Here is a 22,422-nt window from a genome sequence, read left to right as displayed (position 1 = left end):
GTGGAGGAAGGGGAATCCCTCCACTCTGCCCCACTCCTCTATCCTGCCCTGGCTTATTTAGCCGAGTGACATTTTTCATATATTGACAGAGTTTCATGCCAATTGTGTCGACACTTGGCTGACCTCATGTAGAACATTCTGCCCCATTTGCATGCCACCATCATCAGAATCTACACCATTGCTGTTGGCTCTTGTTTCTTCATCTCCACTATTATCATCTTATAGATCATCCTTAGCGTCATCGTCAGCCACAGAATTTGGCCTTTCCTCTTCTCTTCTCCCCTCAGTTTCTCATCTCCAATCTGCCTTAGAAACACATTTTAATCAACTGCACCACCAGAACACAGCTCAAACTGCTCTCGACCTATCGTCTCAAAGGTCTCATATTGCTTTCGTAGTTAACTTATCCACTATCACCTCCCCATTCCAGATACCCAACTCCATATCCTCCAGGCAATGGTAGTTATATGGATTACGTGAATCGTTTCCCTTAGCTTCTACTCAATCTCTTCTACTCAGGGGGTATGGTTGAATTGAAAGTTGAAACAACTGGAGATTGTTCACCCACACCGATAAAAATGATGGCAGAAGCCAAGAAGAAGACTTTGAAGTCTGAAACGATGATATTGTGTGGCCAATCAGCTCGCCTAACTACGAAGCTGCTGTTTATTTTACACTCAATACCAGGAACCAAGTCTTACTGGGTGCATGAGTGAATAAACTTTTAAAAGAAAATTTGGGTTTCCAATATGACACTCAGACCTCATTTCTGTACACTGTGTATACATGTAAGGTTGTTATATCCTTATTCTGTCAAGTTTTTGTCCGCTTCACAGAATTAGGCATCTTTCTTTCAAGTTTTCGAGAATATCACAAATCCACTTTATCATTGACATTGAAACAGAACCGATCCGACCATAATTAAAGTTAGACAAAATCTGTGCATGAGCACATCAGTGCAACTGTGGAGTGACCAAATTGATCTCTTCGAGTAGCTACACAAATAATAAATTCATGGCACAATACAATAAATTAAATGACACGAAGATACACCAGTATGTGCCTTGAATAGCAATCATTCTCTATATCTTGTTTGTGTTGAGTTTTGCTTTACAGGAAGCTCTCGATGTCGAGTTCCACGAAAGAGCAGGGGTCCGGAATATCAAAGTTATCCAACACCTGATGCCATACAAACAAATATGCATGATTTACCCTTCCTACCAGAGCCCAACCGACAAAAATAAACTCCGAAGTGATTTTACTTCTATTTTCAAGTTATGTAGATGGAAAGGATGAATTTATTTATTGCAATTTCATAAAGGTTGAAGCTTCTGGGGAAAAAACAAGACCAATGTATGGCTGTGTTTCAAATGTTTTCAAGGAAATTTTTTTCTAGAAAAGTATTTTGACAAATTGAATCTGAAAATATCATATATGTTTAACTATTGCATTTATTATTGTACCAGCTATATCAAGCCACAAATTACTTTTCATTGAGATTGCATGTGTATAAATCGTGACTCGTTTCATTGTGACGTGAAAGGGATTTTATATACCTGTGGATGGACGATACCAAAAGTGCCTATTTGTTTTCCATTATAAATGACGTTCGCTTGTCTACCTGGAAGAAACTCAGGCTCCTGCAGCATGGATAACAGTAATGATCATATTTCATATTCCTTAAAAAATTCATACAATACTCGACATTGTAAAAATAGAAACGATGACAGAAAACATACGTCTGAACTTTGAATATAATAGCCTGTTTTGTCACCACGGGCTACAAAAGGAGTTCCGATGACTTCCATGATTCTATCCACAAGACCGTGTATCAGCTGAAAGAAAAAAAACCAAAGAATGAAAATTTCAGTCAAGCATTGGTGGATCCTCAAACTTAAGTTGATCGATGGAAAAAGAGTTATTGAACATTTAACAAAGACAGAGATCGACGAAATGTGACTGTCACGGGTTTGGGTTAGGGGTAGTGGGCTGGATCCAAATAGGGTAGTTACAGAAATAACATATACAAGAGGGGTATTGGTTATTTTGGGAGAGTAGTTTTTGTTTGGAAGTAACGTTGCTGGCAGTTGCTAAGGAGAGGGAAGATAATTCTGTGAGGAATATTTTCTGCTCTAAGGGGCCATACTCTTTGTGAGGATAGATCATTATCTTTTATGTAATTTTTCTAGTTTAGTTCATTAAATTACAGTTTCTTTTATAATCGTATTTTGAGTTTGTATCAGCGACCGTTTTCAGAATATTCATGATAAAACCATGCAACTCAGATTAAAGCTAAATAAAGTGCTACTCAAGATATCCCAACTCCAAAGATTGGTATAAAGTAAAGTAGGATGTTGTGTAGGTACCTCGAATCCTGAGGTAGACCCGCAATATAGAGCTGCGAGATAACGACGATTTGAGGCACCTACATCTTTCGTCTCGTTAAGCAGCACCACATCACCCACTTCAAAAATCTAAATCCAAACGATATATGGATATAGTTTAGAAAAGAGAGAGAAACATGACCCGATATTCTAAAACACCTAAAACAGAACAATAATCATCTCTCATACATGCACATCAGCAAAATAAGACGCCGAGATTTAACAGAGGGAGACTGACTGAACATGCCAAAGCAGACTTCTAGAATAGCTAGAAACTATAGGTTCATATAATAGCTAATTTATTCTATAATTTTAATTTCCAAAGCTCTTTGCAGAAAATGCTCTCGCGGCTCTGTGTTCATAGCATCAGCAAGATAAACATGCAAACGGCCTTCTGTGTCTGTGCTTATAGAAATCTCATAATCGTCATGACAAGACTTATCATCAAATTATGGCATGACAATGAACATGGCATGCGATACAATTACCTTGATTGGTTTTGGATGGTCTTTATTGTGCCCGACTGTTTTCAATATGCCCGGCATTAGGCTGGTACGGACCACCTGAAAAATTATAAAAATGAACGGACATAGGCTGTGGTAAATTGATTTCAGAGAGGATGACACGAACATGGACAAACACACATCGGGGGCGATGTTGCAGTACTATAGATCAGACTATATAAATTTGGGAGTCGGATAACAATTTTCTCATGAAAAAATACCAAAGGCCAGTGAGAAGGGCAATTGCCATTGAAATTTGAGGCGCTGTTTGAATTCTGTGGAAAACAGAATAGGGCACAGAATGCTCTTGATATGTCGGAAAATTAGAAACAGTCAACTATTGATGACTCATACCGCGTGCATGCAGCTAAAAATTAAAGTATAACTAATATTTTGAAACTCAACTAACAGAAAGCATATTACGTTAAGATTGGATATTTAAGAAAAAGAAGTGCAGATTATGAGGATATTTTGAAACTCAGGAAATGAAGGGTGAATTAGTAGGTGTTAACAAACATATATTCATCCTTCATTTCCCCAATGGTCCTATTTTGTCCTGCACAAAATGCTAAATTTAAATGATCAGCTTAGCCCATATTGCATGGCAGAAGAAACAAACCTCAAAATCAGCGTTCCGGGGATTTCCATTTATTGCTGCTGTTGCCTTGTCATCTTTCCGGTTAAGCATGGTGAAATTTTCTTTATACGAGCATAAGATCCATGTTAACACCTCTGTATAACCAACCATTGCAATCTAAAACGTATAATGCAAATTTGGGTCAAATGAAAGCAACTCCAAGTGAAAAACAATAAGATCATGCATACAGCAGCCTACCTCCGTTCGAATAAGATCAGTGAACTGATTCAATGACTGTGGCTTCAACGATGGCAGCTTCATCTTTGGAATTTCATTGTAACCATAAGCAATCGCGACATCCTTGAAGAGGGAAGATGGTAACATCACACAAAATAGAAACTAGCGGCAAAGAAAATGAACTTGTGTAAGAGACTGTAAGTCAGAGCTGATACCTCAGCCACATCACAAGGATGAAGAATATCACTTCTCGTTGGAGGTACAGATATAGTGAAGATGGTTTGCTTCTCTTTAGATACAGAGGGCTCAGCATGTAATTGCATTTTATTCAACAAACCTGCCACCTGAAATTCAATTTGTGAATATTAGTAGGCAATGTTTAATTTTCTTCAGAGTTTCCTAGAGTATGCATGAGCCGAGTCATACAGCAAAATACTTTGTGCATTTATTGAATAATTTCTACCAGAAGTAGCATTCATCATGATTGGTTCTGAGCACATAATGAGCGAATATAGGGTACAATTTCTAATGTTATTTTCCAATATGTTTCCTGCATTCATTTTCAAGTTATGTGGCGACTACCTACTTGACCTTAGCTCACAAAATTAAAGGGAAATTGATAGAAAAAATAAATATGAAAGGATAGAGTATTGATGATCAGCATTTTGCAAAACCTCATGGACAGGCAACGAAACTCCAACTGTATTCGTGATGCATGATAAAGGTACAACCATCTGGTACAGTGACAGATCTGGGCATATGTATGATTTTCCGTCGGGGTAAATTACTTCAACTGGCTCCACCTCAAACTTCCTTTCACAATAGACCGAAAACATGGAAACCTGTACAACAAATTGTAACAGCAGAAATACTGAAGAGAAAGAAACAGAAACCTAATAATTGGATTCATTGAGATTAATACCACTGTGTTCAGAACAATATTTGCTTTTGTCAGATCTGTGGCTGTACACTCAATAAATACATTCTTTGTCTCCAAGCTAATGGCAGAATGTGCACCATTAATAATTGGAGGCAAAGACAAAACAGTCCTGCAGAAAAGAAATAAAGGTCTTATCGGGTCAAAACATAAATAAAATTAGTCACTAGGTATCCATATTTGTGAACATGATCACATTTGTATACGCAAGCTATGTGTCTTTCGAATAAGAGGTAAAGTCCAAATTATAAAGGTGGCTCCAGATTTTATCGCTTGAATACCGTGATTTAGGTTATCTGAGTAACAAACTTACCTGCTATGATCATATATAACTGGGAACACCGGTGAATTCTCGATTATATGCAAAAATTTCTTCAGTTTCATATCCGACTGCCAAATGATGTGGCAACAAAATTAATTACAACCCCTATGGAGTGCTCAGTCATTGCAGCAAGTAAAATACAAAATTCAATCAATTGAAAAGCAATGAGCACCAGGGACTACTGATAGGAATTAGGAGAAAATGGAAAACAAAAATCCTGGAAAAGCAACCAAAAGAGTCACCTTGTAAAATTCCATTAGCTCATCCGCTCTGAAGTTCTTTGTCTAAGCCATTGCATGTTACAAAAAGGTTCAGCATCATAAATGTGAGGAAGAAGTTAACAAGTTTATGGCCTATTACCCTAACTTGATGCATTGGCATATATGCAAGCTTTCCAAGATTTTGTAGGTTTTCTAACTATGTATGTTCTCGAAATGTTAAAAAGATGTTTTGACGTAAAGTAGCTAATTTTGATATCAGCTGCACCATTATATTTTATATAACAAAGGCTCAATAAAAACTGATTACCTGTTTCAAGGGTATGAAGTTTATCTCTGGGGGTGGTAAAGCCTGAAAATCATTCAAACTCAATATATCAATAATCATTTCTCACAAAAAAGTATCCAGCTTTAAAAAATAGAATAATACCTTTTAAAAAACCAATAGTGCTAAGATTGGTGTTAGTTTTGCAGAAAATTTAGGGGCGTTCATACGAAAAAATTGAGAATAACAAGAACAAAAACGGAAACTTTACGCCTACAATTTGGAATTAATGGAAATGGATAAGACACAGAATAAACTTATTAAAAAAGTTTCACATATACATTAAGTCCAGAGCACAGACAGTTGAACATAGCATTTTCTTCAATCAGACAATTCATAGGACTGTGAATGATGCACAATTTAACAAGATAACGGCATACTTCATATGTGAAAGGGCCTTTTATTGTATCCAAATCGTGCGTGCCAATTGCAACCAAAGTTCGTCGCCTAAACAGATGCAACCACCAAACGAAGAAATTAGAAGGTGAATAAATAAATTTTCATATTAAAAAATTTACAGAAAAATCATTTTAAGCCAAACTATTGGTTCTACCATGGCAACCGTGGAATTCACTTTACAATAGAGGTAAATAAACGCAAGTAAAACATTCATCGGTTCAATTGCACTCATCCTAACATTCATCAGTTCAATTGCACTCATCCTTGGATAAATCACTGATAAGATTAAGCATATTAAGTAAGGGCTAATATAAACATGTTGTAGATAGCTTAAACCACAACTGTGCTCCTCAAGCACAGAAAAAGGATATGAATATTTGTGATCTTGGTCACAAATATTATAGTGTGTTTCTCATGAGGCCTAGTGGGAATAATCTAAACAAGAAAGTCAAACACACAAAAAAAAATGGAATGATCTTTTCCACTTTAGATAAGTATACTCCTCTTAACAAGGCAGAGACCGGCTGGTAGAAAAAACTCGGCCCCAAAATGAGTGTATAAACAGAACTACCACACGAAATAACAACCATTAGCATAAATTATTCATTAAAAAGTAGGTATCAGCATGGCATGCAGAGATCATTTTCTTGGAGAAAAAACTCAGCCAAAGACAAATTGGTAGTTAATCGGAGATCAGATAGCATTACCGGCATATATTCTGATGAAGTCGATCTTGAAGATCTATAAAACTATTATATCTAGCTTCATCGAATGTAACACCTCTTAAAACAGCGCATACAACATATGGTCGAACCAGAGACGTCTGCAATAAAGGAAAATCACAACTGGGGCAATGGCAAAAAACGACAGCAAACTAACTAATAATATTATATTTTTTTGGCAACTTGCATACCTCCGATCTCACATGCATTTTGAGCATAGATTCTTTACTGATGTTTGCAACATTGTATGTAGGAATTGGATCAAGCCCATTGAATATGCGGAGGGCTTGTGCCAACCCCTCGAGACAAAGCAAGTCGTATCTGCCACGAAATTTCAACCCCGGAGAAAAAAAGGAACAAGTATCAACCTTTGTAGCTGAAGATTAAACAATTACACTTGACGTAAAACATTTCAATGGCCAGAATTTCATTCAAATTCCGTGGCCAAAATATTTCATCAAATCCCGACACAACACTTTAACCATTGCATATACAGAAGCTCACTGATAAATGTAATTGACAATAGTACCTATTGGCCGGCACCTCAATTTTGTAAATCACTTCTTCATCTTCGGAAGGGTTTTCTTCATCCAAATGCTTCTCTTTCCGTATAATTGCTTTTTCCGTTGTCTGTTTCCACATCAATACAAACCAAAATCACAAAATCCACTATCTCATAGTCAAGAATATACTGAACAACAAATGAAGTCATGCACTGTATGCAAATCAACATTGCATTAAACATTAACACCTAAACAAGGAATCAACTAAAAGTACAAACTTTCACGAGAAAATGTTATTGACCAAACAGTATTGCGCAAACCGAAAATTTCCTACATAACGCTAAATACAGACCAATATTGTCCAAATGAAGCAACATTCCATGAACTATACGCACCACGTCATCGAGCTCAATCCCGAATTTGAAGCATAAATCTTCAAACTCTTCCTCAGCTGCGATAATCAAAGATTAAAATTAAACAATGTTTAATCAGCTAAAAGAGTGGCAGCATACATAAATGAATCAATTCAAACGCACATAGAGAGAGAAGAATGTAGTTTCTTACTGTAAGTGCGTCCTAAGGCTTGGAAGAGGCGATCTCTGCCTACGCTAACCGTAGGCATGGCGGCGGGCGGCGTGCGGCGGCTTTGGAGCTAATTTCCGTTGGAACATAGATTCCCAGCCCTCATCGTTTTGTTTATGAATTTACCTCTAATGGGCCGACTAACGTGCTTGCATGAAAATGGGTCGGTCCAGTGGATCTAAACTAATGGGTCTTAAATTGACATTAGCAACTGGCCCAAATGTTGAGTCCAAAATGTTTTGTTCAAAAGAGTCCACGACTGATCTTTACTATTTTATCAATATAATTTAATTATTATATATTAAATAAATATATTTCGAAATTTTATTTTCGAATAGCTCATGAATATATTAGAATATTTCAAGCCGACCTCGAACTCAACTCTTGATTAGAACTGAATTCGAGCAAAAAAATATTAAAATTTTTGAGTTTCAAATAGAACTCGAGCTCAATTATAAATAATTCGAGTCGAAATCAAATTCTAATTTTGTTTTCATATTCAGCTCGATCTGGTTCATTTAATGTATTATGTAATTTTTTTATTTCCACACGATACTTGCACATTTGTTAGTCAAGTTATTACAATCGTTTGGGTATGAGTAGAACATCAGTATCTAATTCTGATCAACGTGATTTATTTTACACATAAAATAAATTGAAGCTAAGCTATAAGTCTATGGTAATGTTATCCTTACGAACAACACGAAATTATCAGATTTGCCTTTGTACAAAATTGGACAGTCTGAATGGTCAAATATCACACAAGAGATTCCAAGAAACCTAATAACACTATATTGTTGGCCACAAATTCCCCTTCTGCTTCAGTCTCGTTGTAGTCGTTGTATCTTGGGAAACGAATTGCCAACAACCGTGAGCACCGGGGCGGGGCAATATCGTTTTAAGGAAAAAGAGTCAAACTCTTGCCTCGACTATTTTCTCATAGCCATTTGGTTCACTCTTTCCTATCCCTAGATTTCCCAAGACAAATAAAAGTATACCATACCAACAATCTTAAAACGATATTGGAACTAAAATGGCCTCAACAAGTACAACGACGACTCCAACTGTCCATCATGGAGAAAAACCTGAAAAGTTCCATGGTATTGATTTCAAGCGGTGGCAACAAAAAATGCTATTCTACTTGACCACCTTAGCTTTGGCGAAATTCCTCAAAGAAGATCCACCTACTGTTGATGAAGGAGAACAAGATACTCAAAAGAGGACAGCCGTTGATGCATGGAATCACAGCGACTTCCTATGCAAAAACTATATCTTGAATGGACTAGACAATGCACTATACAACGTGTATTGTCAAGTGAAAACGGCAAAAGAATTGTGGGAGTCACTTGACAAGAAGTATAGATCTGAGGATGCCGGCTTGAAGAAATTCATTGTCGGACGATTCTTGGATTTCAAGATGATTGATTCCAAATCAATTATGGCCCAAGTGCAAGAGTTACAAGTAATTCTGCAAGAAATTCATTCGGAAGGAATGACTCTTAGTGATTCATTCCAAGTGGCGGCCATGATTGAAAAGTTGCCTCCTATGTGGAAAGATTTTAAGAATTATCTCAAGCATTAACGCAAAGAGATGAATCTTGAAGACTTGATTGTGCGCCTAAGAATTGAGGAGGACAACAGGGCATCCGAAAGGAAGGCCGGAAAGAGCAACTTTGAGGCGAGAACAAATTTGGTGGAACAAAACGCTAGTAAGAAGAGAAAGCACCAAGGAAATGGTCCAAAGAAAGGAAAGACCAAAAAGTTTAAAGGCAATTGTTACAATTGTGGCAAGCCTAACCATTTGGCACGAGATTGCCGAGAAAAGAAAGGTAATCAAAAGAAGTCAAGGGACCAAGTGAACATCACCGAAGATGAGAAATTGTCAAATGATATGACGGATCTCATGCTATCTGCTGTTGTATTTGAATCCAATCTAGTGGACAATCCAAAAGAATGGTTCATCGACACAGGAGCAACAAGGCATGTTTGTGCCGAAAAGAAAATGTTCTCTACCTATACCCCGATTAGTGGACGACAACTCTTCATGGGTAACTCTACTACGTCAAAATCGTGGGACTTGGAAAAGTGGTGCTCAAGATGACATCCGACAAAGAACTAACTCTTATTTATGTGCTACATGTTCCGGATATTCGAAAGAATCTTGTGTCGGAATCAGCACTTGTCAAGGCTGGATTTAGACTAGTGTTTCATTCTAGCAAATTTGTACTATCTAAGAATGATATGTTTGTAGGAAAAGGCTATCTAGAAAATAGCCTTTTCAAACTGAATGCGATGAATGTACTTCGTAACATTGAAAGCAATAAAAGTACCAATTTTATTTACTTGGTTGAGTCGTGTGATTTATGGCATGATCGTTTGGGTCATGTAAGGTATAATTCACTACGTAAGCTAGTAAATTTAAATTTACTGCCTTCAATTGACATAAACAAAAAACACAAATGTGATATTTGTGTTGAGGCAAAATTTACAAAGGCCTCGTTTCCATTCGTGGAAAGAAATACAACTCCTCTAGAGTTAATTCACACTGATTTATGTGATTTGAAGTTTGTGCAAACTAGAGGAGGAAAAAAGTATTCATTACTTTCATTAATGATTGCACAATATATTGTTATGTCTATTTGCTACATAGCAAAGATGAGGCTCTCGAAGTGTTTAAACACTATAAGAATAAGGTTGAAAACCAACTGACTAAACGAATAAAAATTATTCGTAGTGATAGAGGTGGAGAATATGGAGCACCATTTGACGAATTTTGTTGCGAAAGTGGCATTATTCATCAAACTACTGCGCCATATTCACCACAATCAAATGGTATTGCTGAAAGGAAAAATCGCACTCTTAAAGAAATGATGAACGCAATGTTATTGAGTTCAGGATTACCCCAAAACTTGTGGAGGGAAGCAATCCTTTCAGCCAACTACATTCTTAATAAAATTTCACACAAAGTTAAGGACGAAACTCCTTACGAATTATGGAAAGGCCACAAGCCTTCCTACAAATATTTAAAAGTGTGTGGGTGTTTGGCAAAAGGTGAAGTGCCAAAACCAAAACAAGTAAAAATTGAACCAAAGACAATAGATTGCATATTTATTGGATATGCAAATAATAGTAGTGCATATCGATTTTTGGTACATAAATCTGAAATAAGCGATGTGCATGAAGGAACAATTATTGAATCAAGGAATGTTGTCTTCTTTGAAACAACATTTCCTTGCAAAGAAAATAAAGAAATAAGTTCTCGAAAAAGGACTTATGAAACTACGAGCAGTGGAGTTCAAGAAGAACAACAAGAACCACGACGTAGTAAGAGGGCTAAAACAGCAATGACCTTTGGCCCTAATTTTCTAACTTATATGTTGGAAAATGAACCAAGGACAATTAGTGAAGCACTATCAAGTCCTGAAGCCCCCTTTTGGGAGGAGGCAATGAACAATGAGATATAATCTATCTTGTAAATTCATACATGGGAATTGGTTGACCTCCCTCCGGGAAATAAACCATTAGGATGCAAGTGGATTCTTAAAAGGAAATACAAGACCGATGGATCTATTGAAAAATATAAGGCTGGATTAGTAGCCAAAGGATATAGACAAATGGAAGGTCTTGATTATTTTTATACATACTCGCCAGTGACGAGAATAACATCTATTCGAGTATTGATAGCAATTGCATCATTACATAATCTAGAAATACATCAAATGGATGTGAAAACGGCATTCCTCAATGGGGAACTTGAGGAAGAAATATATATGGAACAACCCGAAGGGTATATGGTTCCTGGACAAGAGAAAAAAGTGTGTAGGCTCGTTAAATCATTATATAGGCTTAAACAAGCGCCAAAACAATGGCATGAAAAATTCGACAAAACTATGTTGTCAAATGGCTTCAAAATTAACGAGTGTGATAAATGTATTTACATCAAAGGCACACCTGAAGCATATGTGATGGTATGCTTGTACGTCGATGATATGTTAATTGTGGGAAGCAATATTAATATCATCAAGACTACTAAGAAGATGTTAACAAAAAACTTCTATATGAAAGATATGGGAGAGGTAGATGTCATTTTGGGAATAAAAGTCACCAAAACATCGGAAAGACGTGTTTTGTCGCAATCTCACTATGTTGAGAAAATATTGGAAAAATATAATGCAAATGATATGTCCTTGATCAAAACACCCGCAGATCCAAGTTTGCATCTTTCCAAAAATAAAGGTGAACCCATATCTCAATTAGAGTATTCGAAGATTATAGGCAGTCTGATGTATCTCATGAACTGCACTCGTCCAGATATTGCTTATGCTGTAAACAAACTTAGCAGATTTACAAGTAATCCTGGCAATGATCATTGGAAGGCATTAATAAAGGTACTTAAATATTTAAGATACACCTTAAATTATGGATTACAATATACGAGATATCCAGCGGTCCTAGAAGGTTATAGTGACTCAAATTGGATATCTGACACAAATGATTCAAATCCACAAGTTGTTACGTATTTACCATTGGTGGTGGGGCTATATCATGGAAGTCTTCTAAGCAAACTTGCATTGCTCGATCCACAATGGAATCGGAATTTATAGCTTTAGACAAAGCTGGAGAAGAAGCCGAGTGGCTTCGAAATTTCTTAGAAGAAATCCCTTGTTGGAATAAGCCAGTGTCCTCAATAATAATTCATTGTGATAGTCAATCAGCAATTGGAAGGGCATAAAACACTATATATAATGGTAAGTCTAGACACATCCGTCGTAGACATAATACCATACGACAATTGATCTCTAATGGCATTATCTCCATTGATTATGTAAAATCAAAGGAGAATCTAGCGGATCCACTTACAAAAGGTATACCGAGAGATCAAATGAATTGTCTATCAAGAGGAATGGGATTAAAACCCCAAAATTAAATCTTGTAGTGGATACCCAACCTAGTTGACTGGAGATCCCAAGATCTAGGTTCAAAAGGGACAACTAAATTACAAGATTGGTAGAAACACCTTGGAGAAAACTCCTACCTATTCCTATGATAAGTGGTGTTGCCCATAAAGGGGTATGAGGCTAGGTTTTACCTTTAATGATTCCTAAGATATACTAATACGTATGTTGGAGTATAGTGGGACACTCTCCTAGGAGATCACCGGCGTAAGTGCAAAGTGTGGCCGCTTCAAATATGAAAAGCACTCGCGAAACCAAGCGGTGTCCATGGCCGAAATGGTCCCAAGAGTGAGAACATAATGAAATGTTAGAAATGTTATTGTGTGAATATAATTGACTTGGTTTACACAAAACGACGAATAGTTCAAGGCATCACGTCCACTAATTGCCAAGTAAATCCGATTATATCTTACTAAGAAAGGTTCAAAGCCAAAAGCTACCTATCCTGATGCAATAATATTTTGCTAGAACGCTATTTGTTGAGTCAGCATAGTCACATACATTAATTTTCATTCATGTGGGGGATTGTTAGAAAAATAAATTTTGTACTCGTTTAAAATCGATAAAATAATTCGAACAAGCTAAGTGACGAATGTAATTATTTTTCGATTACCAATTTGGGTGAATGAGAAATTAATTGAGTTCGAATTTTATCAAATGAAAAGATTGAATCGAAAGAATTATATATATATATATATATATATATATATTTAAAAAAAATATTATTGAAATCAGATGGCCAATGGCCGTGTGATTTCAATAAATTGGGTTGGCCGAAGGGCCAAATCTATTTGATTAAAAGGTGCAAGCTTTTGTGGTGAAATAGTGCACCATTTCATGAAGAAGCATGTCTCTTGATTCAAGTCCTTCCATTTTCTATAAATAGAACCCTCGTCATTTGCATTGATTGCACCTTTCTTCTTCTTCTCCTTCCTCTCTGGTTTAGTTCTATATGCGAATTTTTAAGCACTAGAGCTTAAAGTTCAAATTTTCAAGATATAAAATCTTGAGTTTGAATTTTCTAAGCTTATACGCTTAAATTCGAACTTTGGAATTAAATTTGAGAGTTGTCTTCCAGTTTTGAATTTTTTAAGCATTTACGCTTAAATCCAAGTTTTGCAAGATTTAAACTCTTGGAATTGGATTTTTAAGTTTTACGCTTAGAATTCGAAATTAGAAAGTTTGCATACCATCTTGATAGCGTTACAAACATTTCAAGTTCGTGTGACTTTAAAATTTGTAGTGCTACTATTTTAAAGTCGTAGTCGTTGTATCTTGGGAAACGAATTGCCAACAACCGTGATCATCGGGGCGGGGCAATATCGTTTTAAGGAAAAAGAGTCAAACTCTTGCCTCGACTATTTTCTCATAGCCACTTGGTTCACTCTTTCCTATCCCTAGATTTCCAAAGACGAATAAAAGCATACCATACCAACAATAAGAACATGAATGTCTTAAAGAAATACTCACTTCATTTACATCTTTGATCATAAATTTATCTGATACGGTAAAAACAATTCTGTTAGATGAATGGCTTGTCGTTATCGTCTACTGAATATGATAAACAACACAGAAATGAGTGATGAACATACAGTCATCAAGTGCAAAGAAATTAAATTCAAGCAGGTCCAAATTTCCAAACATGTAGCTCTCAAAAGTGGAGTCTCAAACCTAGAAATCTAAATCAGTGATAATTGCAAGTCAGTTGGCCATGTATCATACTTCAGCTTTCACAAATTATGATCATAGTGGAGTTCAATTGGAGTTGCTTGATTAAAAATTTTATCATTTGGCCATGAATTGGCTTATTAGCATTCAGACAACTTATGTATTCACGATGCCATAGACTTTGAGGACCACTTCATTTCGCTGCATGTTCAGTTGGCCATTTCCCCAAATCTCTGGGAAAAAAAAAACACACTTTTTCCTTGCTTAGATAATGCGCACTAACCATTGACAGATCCAAGCACATCAGCTCATATATATAGCACAGAATGAAACTCGCACGACCGCCAACAAACGAAGTACTGAATGAGCAAAAAATACAGGTCAGAGATTTTTCGTCGAATGTAGTGATACTTCGGACAATATTGCATTGTCTGTTTATGCTTTTCAACCATCAGAAAAGATATCAAATTATCGAAATCCCGTTGTTTTGTAAACATTGACATTTTCACAATCTGATGAGTGACTTTTTAAATCAATGACAAAATCACTATAACAAGTTTTGATAAAAGGTGAATCTTACTCGTACACTTTTTCAATTTCAATTATATATATTCCTTAGTCGTGAACGTTTTCAAATTCAATAAAATAACCTTTAATTTTAAAGAAAAAAATAATCGTATAATAATATTTCATTATTTGTTCATACTTTTTCAGGTATCGTGATATCAAGAAAATTATCGAAATCACCCTTTTTCCATCCATTGTAGCGACGACATTTCGATCGTTTGTCTATGCTATTCAGACATCAAAAAATCAAGAAAACTATTTAAATCACCATTATTTCATCAACATCGAGATTTAATAATTTGATGGTTGAATGTTTAAATTAATGACAAAAATGCTACAACCAAGATTTGCTAAAAGTAAAGTACTTTCTTCTATTTCACTAAAATATCACTTCCACAACATTTTATTGTTTATTTATGCTTTCATGTATCACAAATTCACAATACTAAAAAAATATCGAATTCGCGTCTCATCAACTAAATGACACTTTTGATTACATTTCATTGTTTGTTTTTTCAGGCATCACATAATATTTTTTAAAAAATATAATTTTCGAAATTACAGCTATTTAGTTACCATTGATATTTCACAATTTGATGATTTAATGTTTAAATTAAATGCAAAAATTTTATAACAAGGTTTGGTCAAAGTAGAATCTTATTTATGCACTTTCTAAATTTTAATTCTATATTTCCTACGTTGTGCACTTTTCAATTTCAATAAAACAACATTCTATTTTCAAAAATAAAATAAAAATACATTCTTTCGATGACATTTGTTTATGTTTATTAGGTTTTAACGATATAAAAAATTATCGAAATCACCAGTTTTTTGTCATCTGTAGTGACACTTCTGATAACATTTTATTGTTTTTGTAAGCTTTTCAGACATCAAAATAATAAGAAAAATATCAAAATCACCGTTCTTTCGTAAAAATTTTTGACATTTCATTGTTTATTTATGTTTTTCAAACATCCCAAAAGCAAGAAAATTATTGAAATCTTCGTTCTTTCATCAACATTGATATTTCGCAATTTAATGATTTAATTATTAAATTAATGACAAAAATACTATAAAAATGTTAGTAAAAAGTAGAATCTTATATCATTAAATTTATTTTAAACACGTGTATTTTATCAATATTAATAAAAACCATTAAAATTTTAAAAAAATAAAATAGAAAAATAACTTTCCTGTCATATTTCACTGTTTGTTCATACTTTTCAAGCATCTAAAAAATATCTAAAATTTCACTATTTCGTCGACTGTAATGATACTTTCGATAATATTTCATTGTTTGTTTATGTTTGTTGGAATCACAAAAGCCAAAAAATTATCGAAATCATTCTTTTTCTTTTCGACAACATTAATGATATTTTCATAATTTGATGATTGAATTTTTAAATTAATGGCAAAATGCTATAACAATGTTTAGTAAAAGTAAAATCTTATATAATTATATATTTCCTAATCCATGCACTTTTCCATTTCACTAAAACATCTTCCGTAACATTTTATTATTTGTCTATGTTTTTCAAGCATCACAATATCAAGAAAATTATCAAAATCAATGCTTTTTCATTGACTGCGATGACACTTTCGACGACAATCTATTGTTGCTTGAAACTTTTCAAGCATCATAAGCAAAAAGATTATTGAAATCACTACTCTTTCGTCAATAATGATAGATCACAATTTGATGATTGAAAGTTTAAATAAATAGCAAAAATCCTATAACAAGGTTTGGTAAAAGTAGAATATTATATCATTTTATTAATTTTAAACTCATGCAATTTTTCAATTTCAATAAAAAAAAACTTTAATTTTTGTAAGAAGACTTTCCCATAACATTTTATAGTTTGTTTATGTTTTTCAAATATTTGCTACATTAAATTCTTCGAAATCTTCGTCCGTTCTTTTGTCGATTGTAGTGACACTTTCGATGTAATCTCATTGTTCGTTTATACTTTTCAGAAGTAAAAGAAATAAAAAAAATTATCGAAATCATAGCTTTTTCGTTGACTGCAGTAGCACGTGGGGAGAACAAATTTCTAATAGCATCATATATTTAAATCAGTAAAAAATAGAATCTTATATTAATGACAAAAATACTATAAAAACAGTAAAAAGTAGAATCTTATGTCATTATATTTATTTTAAACATGTGTATTTTATCAATATTAATAAAAAAACTATTAAAATTTTAAAAAAATAAAATAGAAAAATAACTATCTGGTCATATTTCATTGTTTGTTTATACTTTTCAAGCATCACAATACCAAGAAAATTATCTAAATTTTTACTTTTTCGTCGACTGTAGTGACACTTTCGATAATATTTCATTGTTTGTTTATGTTTCTTAGAATCAAAAAAGCCCAAAAATTATCGAAATAATTCTTTTTTCTTTTTCGACAACATTGATTTTTTCATAATTTGATGATTGCATTTTTAAATTAATGGCAAAATGCTATAACAATGTTTAGTAAAATTAAAATCTTATATAATTATATATTTCCTAATCCGTGCACTTTTCCATTTCACTAAAACATCTTCCGTAATATTTTATTATTTGTCTATGTTTTTCAAGCATCACAATATCAAAAAAATTATCAAAATCAACGCTATTTCATTGACTGTAATGGCACTTCCGACGATAATATATTGTTTGTTGAAACTTTTCAAGCATCACAAAAGCAAAAAGATTATTGAAATCACTACTCTCTCGTAGCAATGATATATCACAATTTGATTATTGAAAGTTTAAATTAATATCAAAAATTCTATAACAAGGTTAGGTAAAAGTAGAATATTATATCATTTTATAAATTTTAAACTCATGCACTTTTTCAATTTCAATAGAACAACTTCAATTTTTGTAAGAAGACTTTCCCATACTCTTTTATAGTTTATTTATGTTTTTCAAACATAAGCTACATTAAATTCATCGAAATCTCCGTCCGTTCTTTTGTCGATTGTAGTGACACTTTTGATGTAATCTCATTGTTCGTTTATATTTTTTAGAAAGTAAAAGAAATAAAAAAAATTATCGAAATAATAGCTTTTTCGTCGATTGCAGTGACACGTGAGGAGAACAAATTTCCAATAACATCGTATATTTAAATCACTATGAAATAGTTTTGTAAACAGAGAAATTGAGTGAGTTTTGCAATGGGAGACCCGATATAATTGCTGAGCCGGTTCGGTATTTTCAATCATCTATCAAAACCATTTCCAATTGAATTCTCCGCCCTTTGATTTCTCTCTCACTGAGGTGAGATCGCATTCGATTCGACCATAAACCCTACAAAATTTTCTATATTTTACACCAATTTCTTGTGTTATTTGTTGATTTATTGTTCCCTTAATCCAAATATTGTAACTTTTTATTGTTCGAGTGGCTCCGCAACCTTTTCAACTTCTGATGGCAAATCCCAGATCGGATATGGAGTCAAACGATCGGAAGAAGATGAAGATGATTCGAAATGAACAGAAAGTTGAGGAAAAACCCGATCTTGATAGACTCAGCTGCTTGCCAGACAGCATTCTGAGCCATATACTCTCTTTTATTGACACAATTTCTGCCATTAAGACTTCCATACTCTCCAAACGCTACAGATTTCTGTGGACTCTGTCTCCGACACTTGATTTCAAGCTCTTACGATTCAGCCCTTATCGTTTCAGGCCGTGTTATCCCCATGATCTTTTTGATCAAAAGGGCCTCAATGTCCTTTCTTTTGAGGCACATGTTAACCATGTGTTGCAATGCAGGGAGCACAGTAGTCTCACGATGTTCCGCCTTTCGCTGCATGTGCCGGCGGGGTCGGAGTTCATTAGAAATTGCATTGATTACGCTGCAAGGCACAAGGTGCAGCATCTTCGAATCCGAGGTTACACCAAACGAGGTTCGGTTGTGTTGCCGAGACTGTTGCTCGTTTCCACCTCATTGACAATTTTGCACCTGAATAATGCTGTTTGTTCCAGTATAGAGTTGCCTAAGTCACTTTCCTTGCCCAACTTAAAGATTTTGCGCCTTAAGAATTTTGAATTCTCTGATAGCAATTATAATGGGGAGGTGTTTTCAGGGTGTCCAAGCCTTGAAACTTTGATCTTGAACAAATGTTGGATTAGACCTGCCGATAAACTCAAGACTCTGAGTGTTAATTGCTTGAACCTTAAGAATTTGGAGATAAAGTATTGGAGGAGTCCTTGGAGATGTTTTGTGGAGCAGAGTATCTGTGTGAATGCTCCTGCACTTGATTTCTTTAAGTTTCAGGGTCATATAGCTAAAGTGAAATTCCGGGATGGTTCACCTTGCGTGAACAAAGCATGGATTGACCTCTGCTGTCCCACCGCGTGCACATCATTTGATGTCAATGGAAGGATGGCAAGTACCTCGGAAAGTCTTATAGATATGGTTCGACAGCTTTGGAATGTTAAATCCCTCTCCCTATCGTTGAGGACAATCGAGGTATATGCATTGATCTCGATGTGCTTATCTTGAGAGGTGAAAGCTATATTGAATAACCCGGTTAAAATAGCAGAATACAGAGTTGTGGTTTCCTTTTTGCTCTATGAATGAAAGACTACAACTTACAGGCATGAAACAAATTACCGGACTTGTTTTTAAGATCTTATAAGCTTTATCCAAAATAACACCAAAATGTAAGTAAAAAAAAGTCTTATTCTACCAAATACTACATTTTTTAAAATCATGTTATAATCTCAGGTGAATTATCTTATCCAGTGTTAAATTTTTAATAAGATGCAAGATCTTTTAAGTTAAAATAATTTATAAACTCAAAAGTTTATAAGATGTTTAAGTTAAGTTTAACCAACCACTTCTAAATTACATATACAGTGACGTGTAATTGCATTTTTATTTGTTCTTAGGTTATGTCTGCAAGTCCTTGTTTGCGACCATTTATGTTCGAGAATTTGAGGTTTCTAAGGTTCACAGCTGAGGAAAAACATGGAGAGATGACCATACCGATCGATAAAGTTATGCAGCTAACAAAGAGTGCCACCTCTGATACTTTGGTGTTTGATGGTTCTAAGGTATCGTTTTTGTTCATGGAACTTTTTGTTTTGAAAAGTATTTCTATGGGCAAAATCAGCAAGACAGTATTGACTAATCTCGATGTGTCAAGTTTCTTTAGTCACAAATTTTTTTATCAGATTTCCAAAGATGCTCATATAATAATATCGTCCGCAATTTGTGTACTGCGAAAACATGCTGACATGTTTAGCATATATGGTTGTTCGTCTCATCTTGAATTTGTTAGAGGAACCTAATATATTCCGCAATTGCCGCACCTATAATCTACATTTCATCCACACTGAGCCGGCCATTTTCTGTTATTACTTACTGCAAGAACCATTGGAGATAACATTTGGAGCTTTGGTTAGGGTATAGATTAACTAGTTGATAATGTTTCGAAAATAAATTTATGTAATCTAACAATCAGGAAGCGACTGCAAATGATAAACTGGGAGCTAAATATGTTTTTCCACTCCACCCTCTCTACCAAAAGATGCCCACACATACTCACCACATCGATGAATTGTGGAAATATTTTTATTTTGATGCATTAAAATGGTGCTGATTCACCATTCATTGCAGGAACAAAAATACAAACTCAAGTGTTCGAAGGGCAAACCTAAGAAGGCTGCAAGCCCCGTTGCTGTATCAATACATGTTTTGTCCTTTTTACTTGAAAGCTCTCCTTGTGCAGAGTTTTTAAGTATTGAAATACCAAAGGTATATCTTATTGAAAGTATCCAAAATTTTCAAATGAAAGCGGATTTAGTGACCTATGGGATGATTGTGCTTTTGTTTCAGGTTCAATCGGATGAAATGACAGGGTAAAAGGGTACCATAAAATCCAAAAGGTATTACTAGTCGTAGATGATTAAAGAAGTATTTTTATCTATAGTTTGAGAAGAATGGTATGGTTGTTCAGAATTTTGTTTAGTTAATCGTTGTGATCCATTTCTGTAGTTGAGTTTGAAGGAGACTTGAGAGATCCTCGTTAACTGTTGAAAGTCTGAAAAAATATGCATATAAAACTTGTGCTGTTGAAATTCTAGTTTGATTTGTGCTTTGAGTTGTTATTTTTCCTTGGTATCACACATCAATCCTCAAATGGCTAATCTATATTTGGCAAAGCCACTATGTTGTAAAATAGTAGTTGTGCTCGTTTCCGCCTCTATTTGTTTATATATTGTAGCAATCAAAAGATGATGCTCAAGTTTAGATATTTGAATTGCATCATTATTTTAGTTATTTAGAATGCAAAGCATACGATTGTGCACGGGTGTTATGGAGTTACAGACATTGGGTGGAAGGCATCGCCGCGCTCAGTCTTATCCAAACTCGGCACACCAGGCATGCATTTTTGGAATATATGCAAATAAAGTGAATTTTACTACTGTACTACATCACTACAAAAATACTTAGTAAATAAATGACGCGATTAAAGAAAAAATTTCGCCCTTTGAACCATTAAAACCCCTCTTGATCCTCGGCTACTCAAAGAAATTTCTCAAGAAAGTTGTGAAAAGTGGGCATCCATCATTCCAATCTCTTGCTGTGTCGTAAGTATCGGCTTTTGGTTCCACAACCAAGCAAGCATACCTGTTTATCACACCAGTTACTGGTTTAGGGAATTTGGATTGGTTAAATAATTGTACTCGAACTTGTTTCATACAAAAATATTTGCTTCGAGTACCTGTCTGGAGGTGAGTTCCTTAGTCTATGTAGAAGTCCTGAATACACTTCCGCCTGTATGATTCTTGGAAAAAAAAATATTAAGTATGATGGGTATAAGACCAATTATTTGTTGGATTAATAGAATCGATTGGGCTTAGTGCTATTGAGGTCCAAATCATTGATTATGCTTGCAGAAGCCCAAGCCCATTAAGCCCATCAGACGCTCTTAAAAATCTATAAATAGATGAAGCTCTTGACAATTTGATGGGGGCTCTCATTTTCATAAAAGTTCTTTAGTTCTCTGAATTTTCTTTGGACTGCTTACTGACTTGAGCATCGGAGTGTCTACGTCGGGAACCCTCTCGACGCCCACTTAACGAGTGTTCGTGACGCAGGTGTCGTCTCGCAAATTAACTGTATATCGTCTACGTGGATCCGTTTACCAGCCAGGTGAGCTCGTTTACGGGCCAAGTGGACCAATTACTAATCAGTCGGATCTCGCGTGTGCAGTCTACTCGACTCATTTATTTTAACTGCATCAAAGTACAATCCCAGTTATAAGTTAGAATGTGTGATATCAGGAGAATGCAAGAATTTGAACATTAGCCATTGCATCTTGTTGGGATAAAACCCATTTTCGGAGATTTTCTTGGTTTAGTCTCTCTTGTAAATTTATCACGAGTCAAAATAATCTCTAACTTCTGGAACTTGACCAGATAAAGTCTTCGATGATATACAATATACCAGAAACTAACTCTAGCTCAACTCGAGAAACGGGAAAATATCAATTAACAAACTCGAACTCGATCGAGTA

At 34.9% G+C, this 22,422-nt stretch overlaps 2 protein-coding genes across 2 annotated transcripts; one reads left to right on the top strand and one right to left on the bottom strand.

Annotated features, from left to right (window-relative positions):
• Positions 1-868: 868 nt before the first annotated feature.
• Positions 869-7,828, bottom strand: LOC142520724 (phenylalanine--tRNA ligase beta subunit, cytoplasmic-like). The gene is made up of 19 exons (XM_075623828.1): positions 7,692-7,828; positions 7,523-7,578; positions 7,154-7,254; positions 6,816-6,945; positions 6,610-6,725; positions 5,884-5,950; positions 5,489-5,530; positions 5,203-5,244; positions 4,952-5,028; positions 4,624-4,750; positions 4,376-4,543; positions 3,917-4,045; positions 3,723-3,824; positions 3,507-3,641; positions 2,873-2,947; positions 2,367-2,474; positions 1,740-1,835; positions 1,557-1,640; positions 869-1,179 (listed from the first exon to the last, which is right to left on the bottom strand). The coding sequence occupies exons 1-19, from the start codon at positions 7,747-7,749 to the stop codon at positions 1,111-1,113; spliced, it is 1,782 nt and encodes a 593-aa protein (XP_075479943.1). The 5' UTR covers positions 7,750-7,828; the 3' UTR covers positions 869-1,110.
• A 10,230-nt stretch (positions 7,829-18,058) lies between these two features.
• On the top strand, positions 18,059-21,013 carry LOC142521185 (F-box/LRR-repeat protein At4g14103-like). The gene is made up of 4 exons (XM_075624412.1): positions 18,059-19,367; positions 19,790-19,954; positions 20,520-20,657; positions 20,739-21,013. The coding sequence occupies exons 1-4, from the start codon at positions 18,321-18,323 to the stop codon at positions 20,763-20,765; spliced, it is 1,377 nt and encodes a 458-aa protein (XP_075480527.1). The 5' UTR covers positions 18,059-18,320; the 3' UTR covers positions 20,766-21,013.
• Positions 21,014-22,422: the final 1,409 nt, after the last annotated feature.

The sequence above is a fragment of the Primulina tabacum genome, chromosome 12 (genome assembly GCF_025594145.1).
Source record: "Primulina tabacum isolate GXHZ01 chromosome 12, ASM2559414v2, whole genome shotgun sequence".
Lineage (NCBI taxonomy): Eukaryota > Viridiplantae > Streptophyta > Magnoliopsida > Lamiales > Gesneriaceae > Primulina > Primulina tabacum.
Note: the sequence above shows the minus strand (reverse complement) of the source record. Positions and strands in the feature narration are given on the sequence as shown.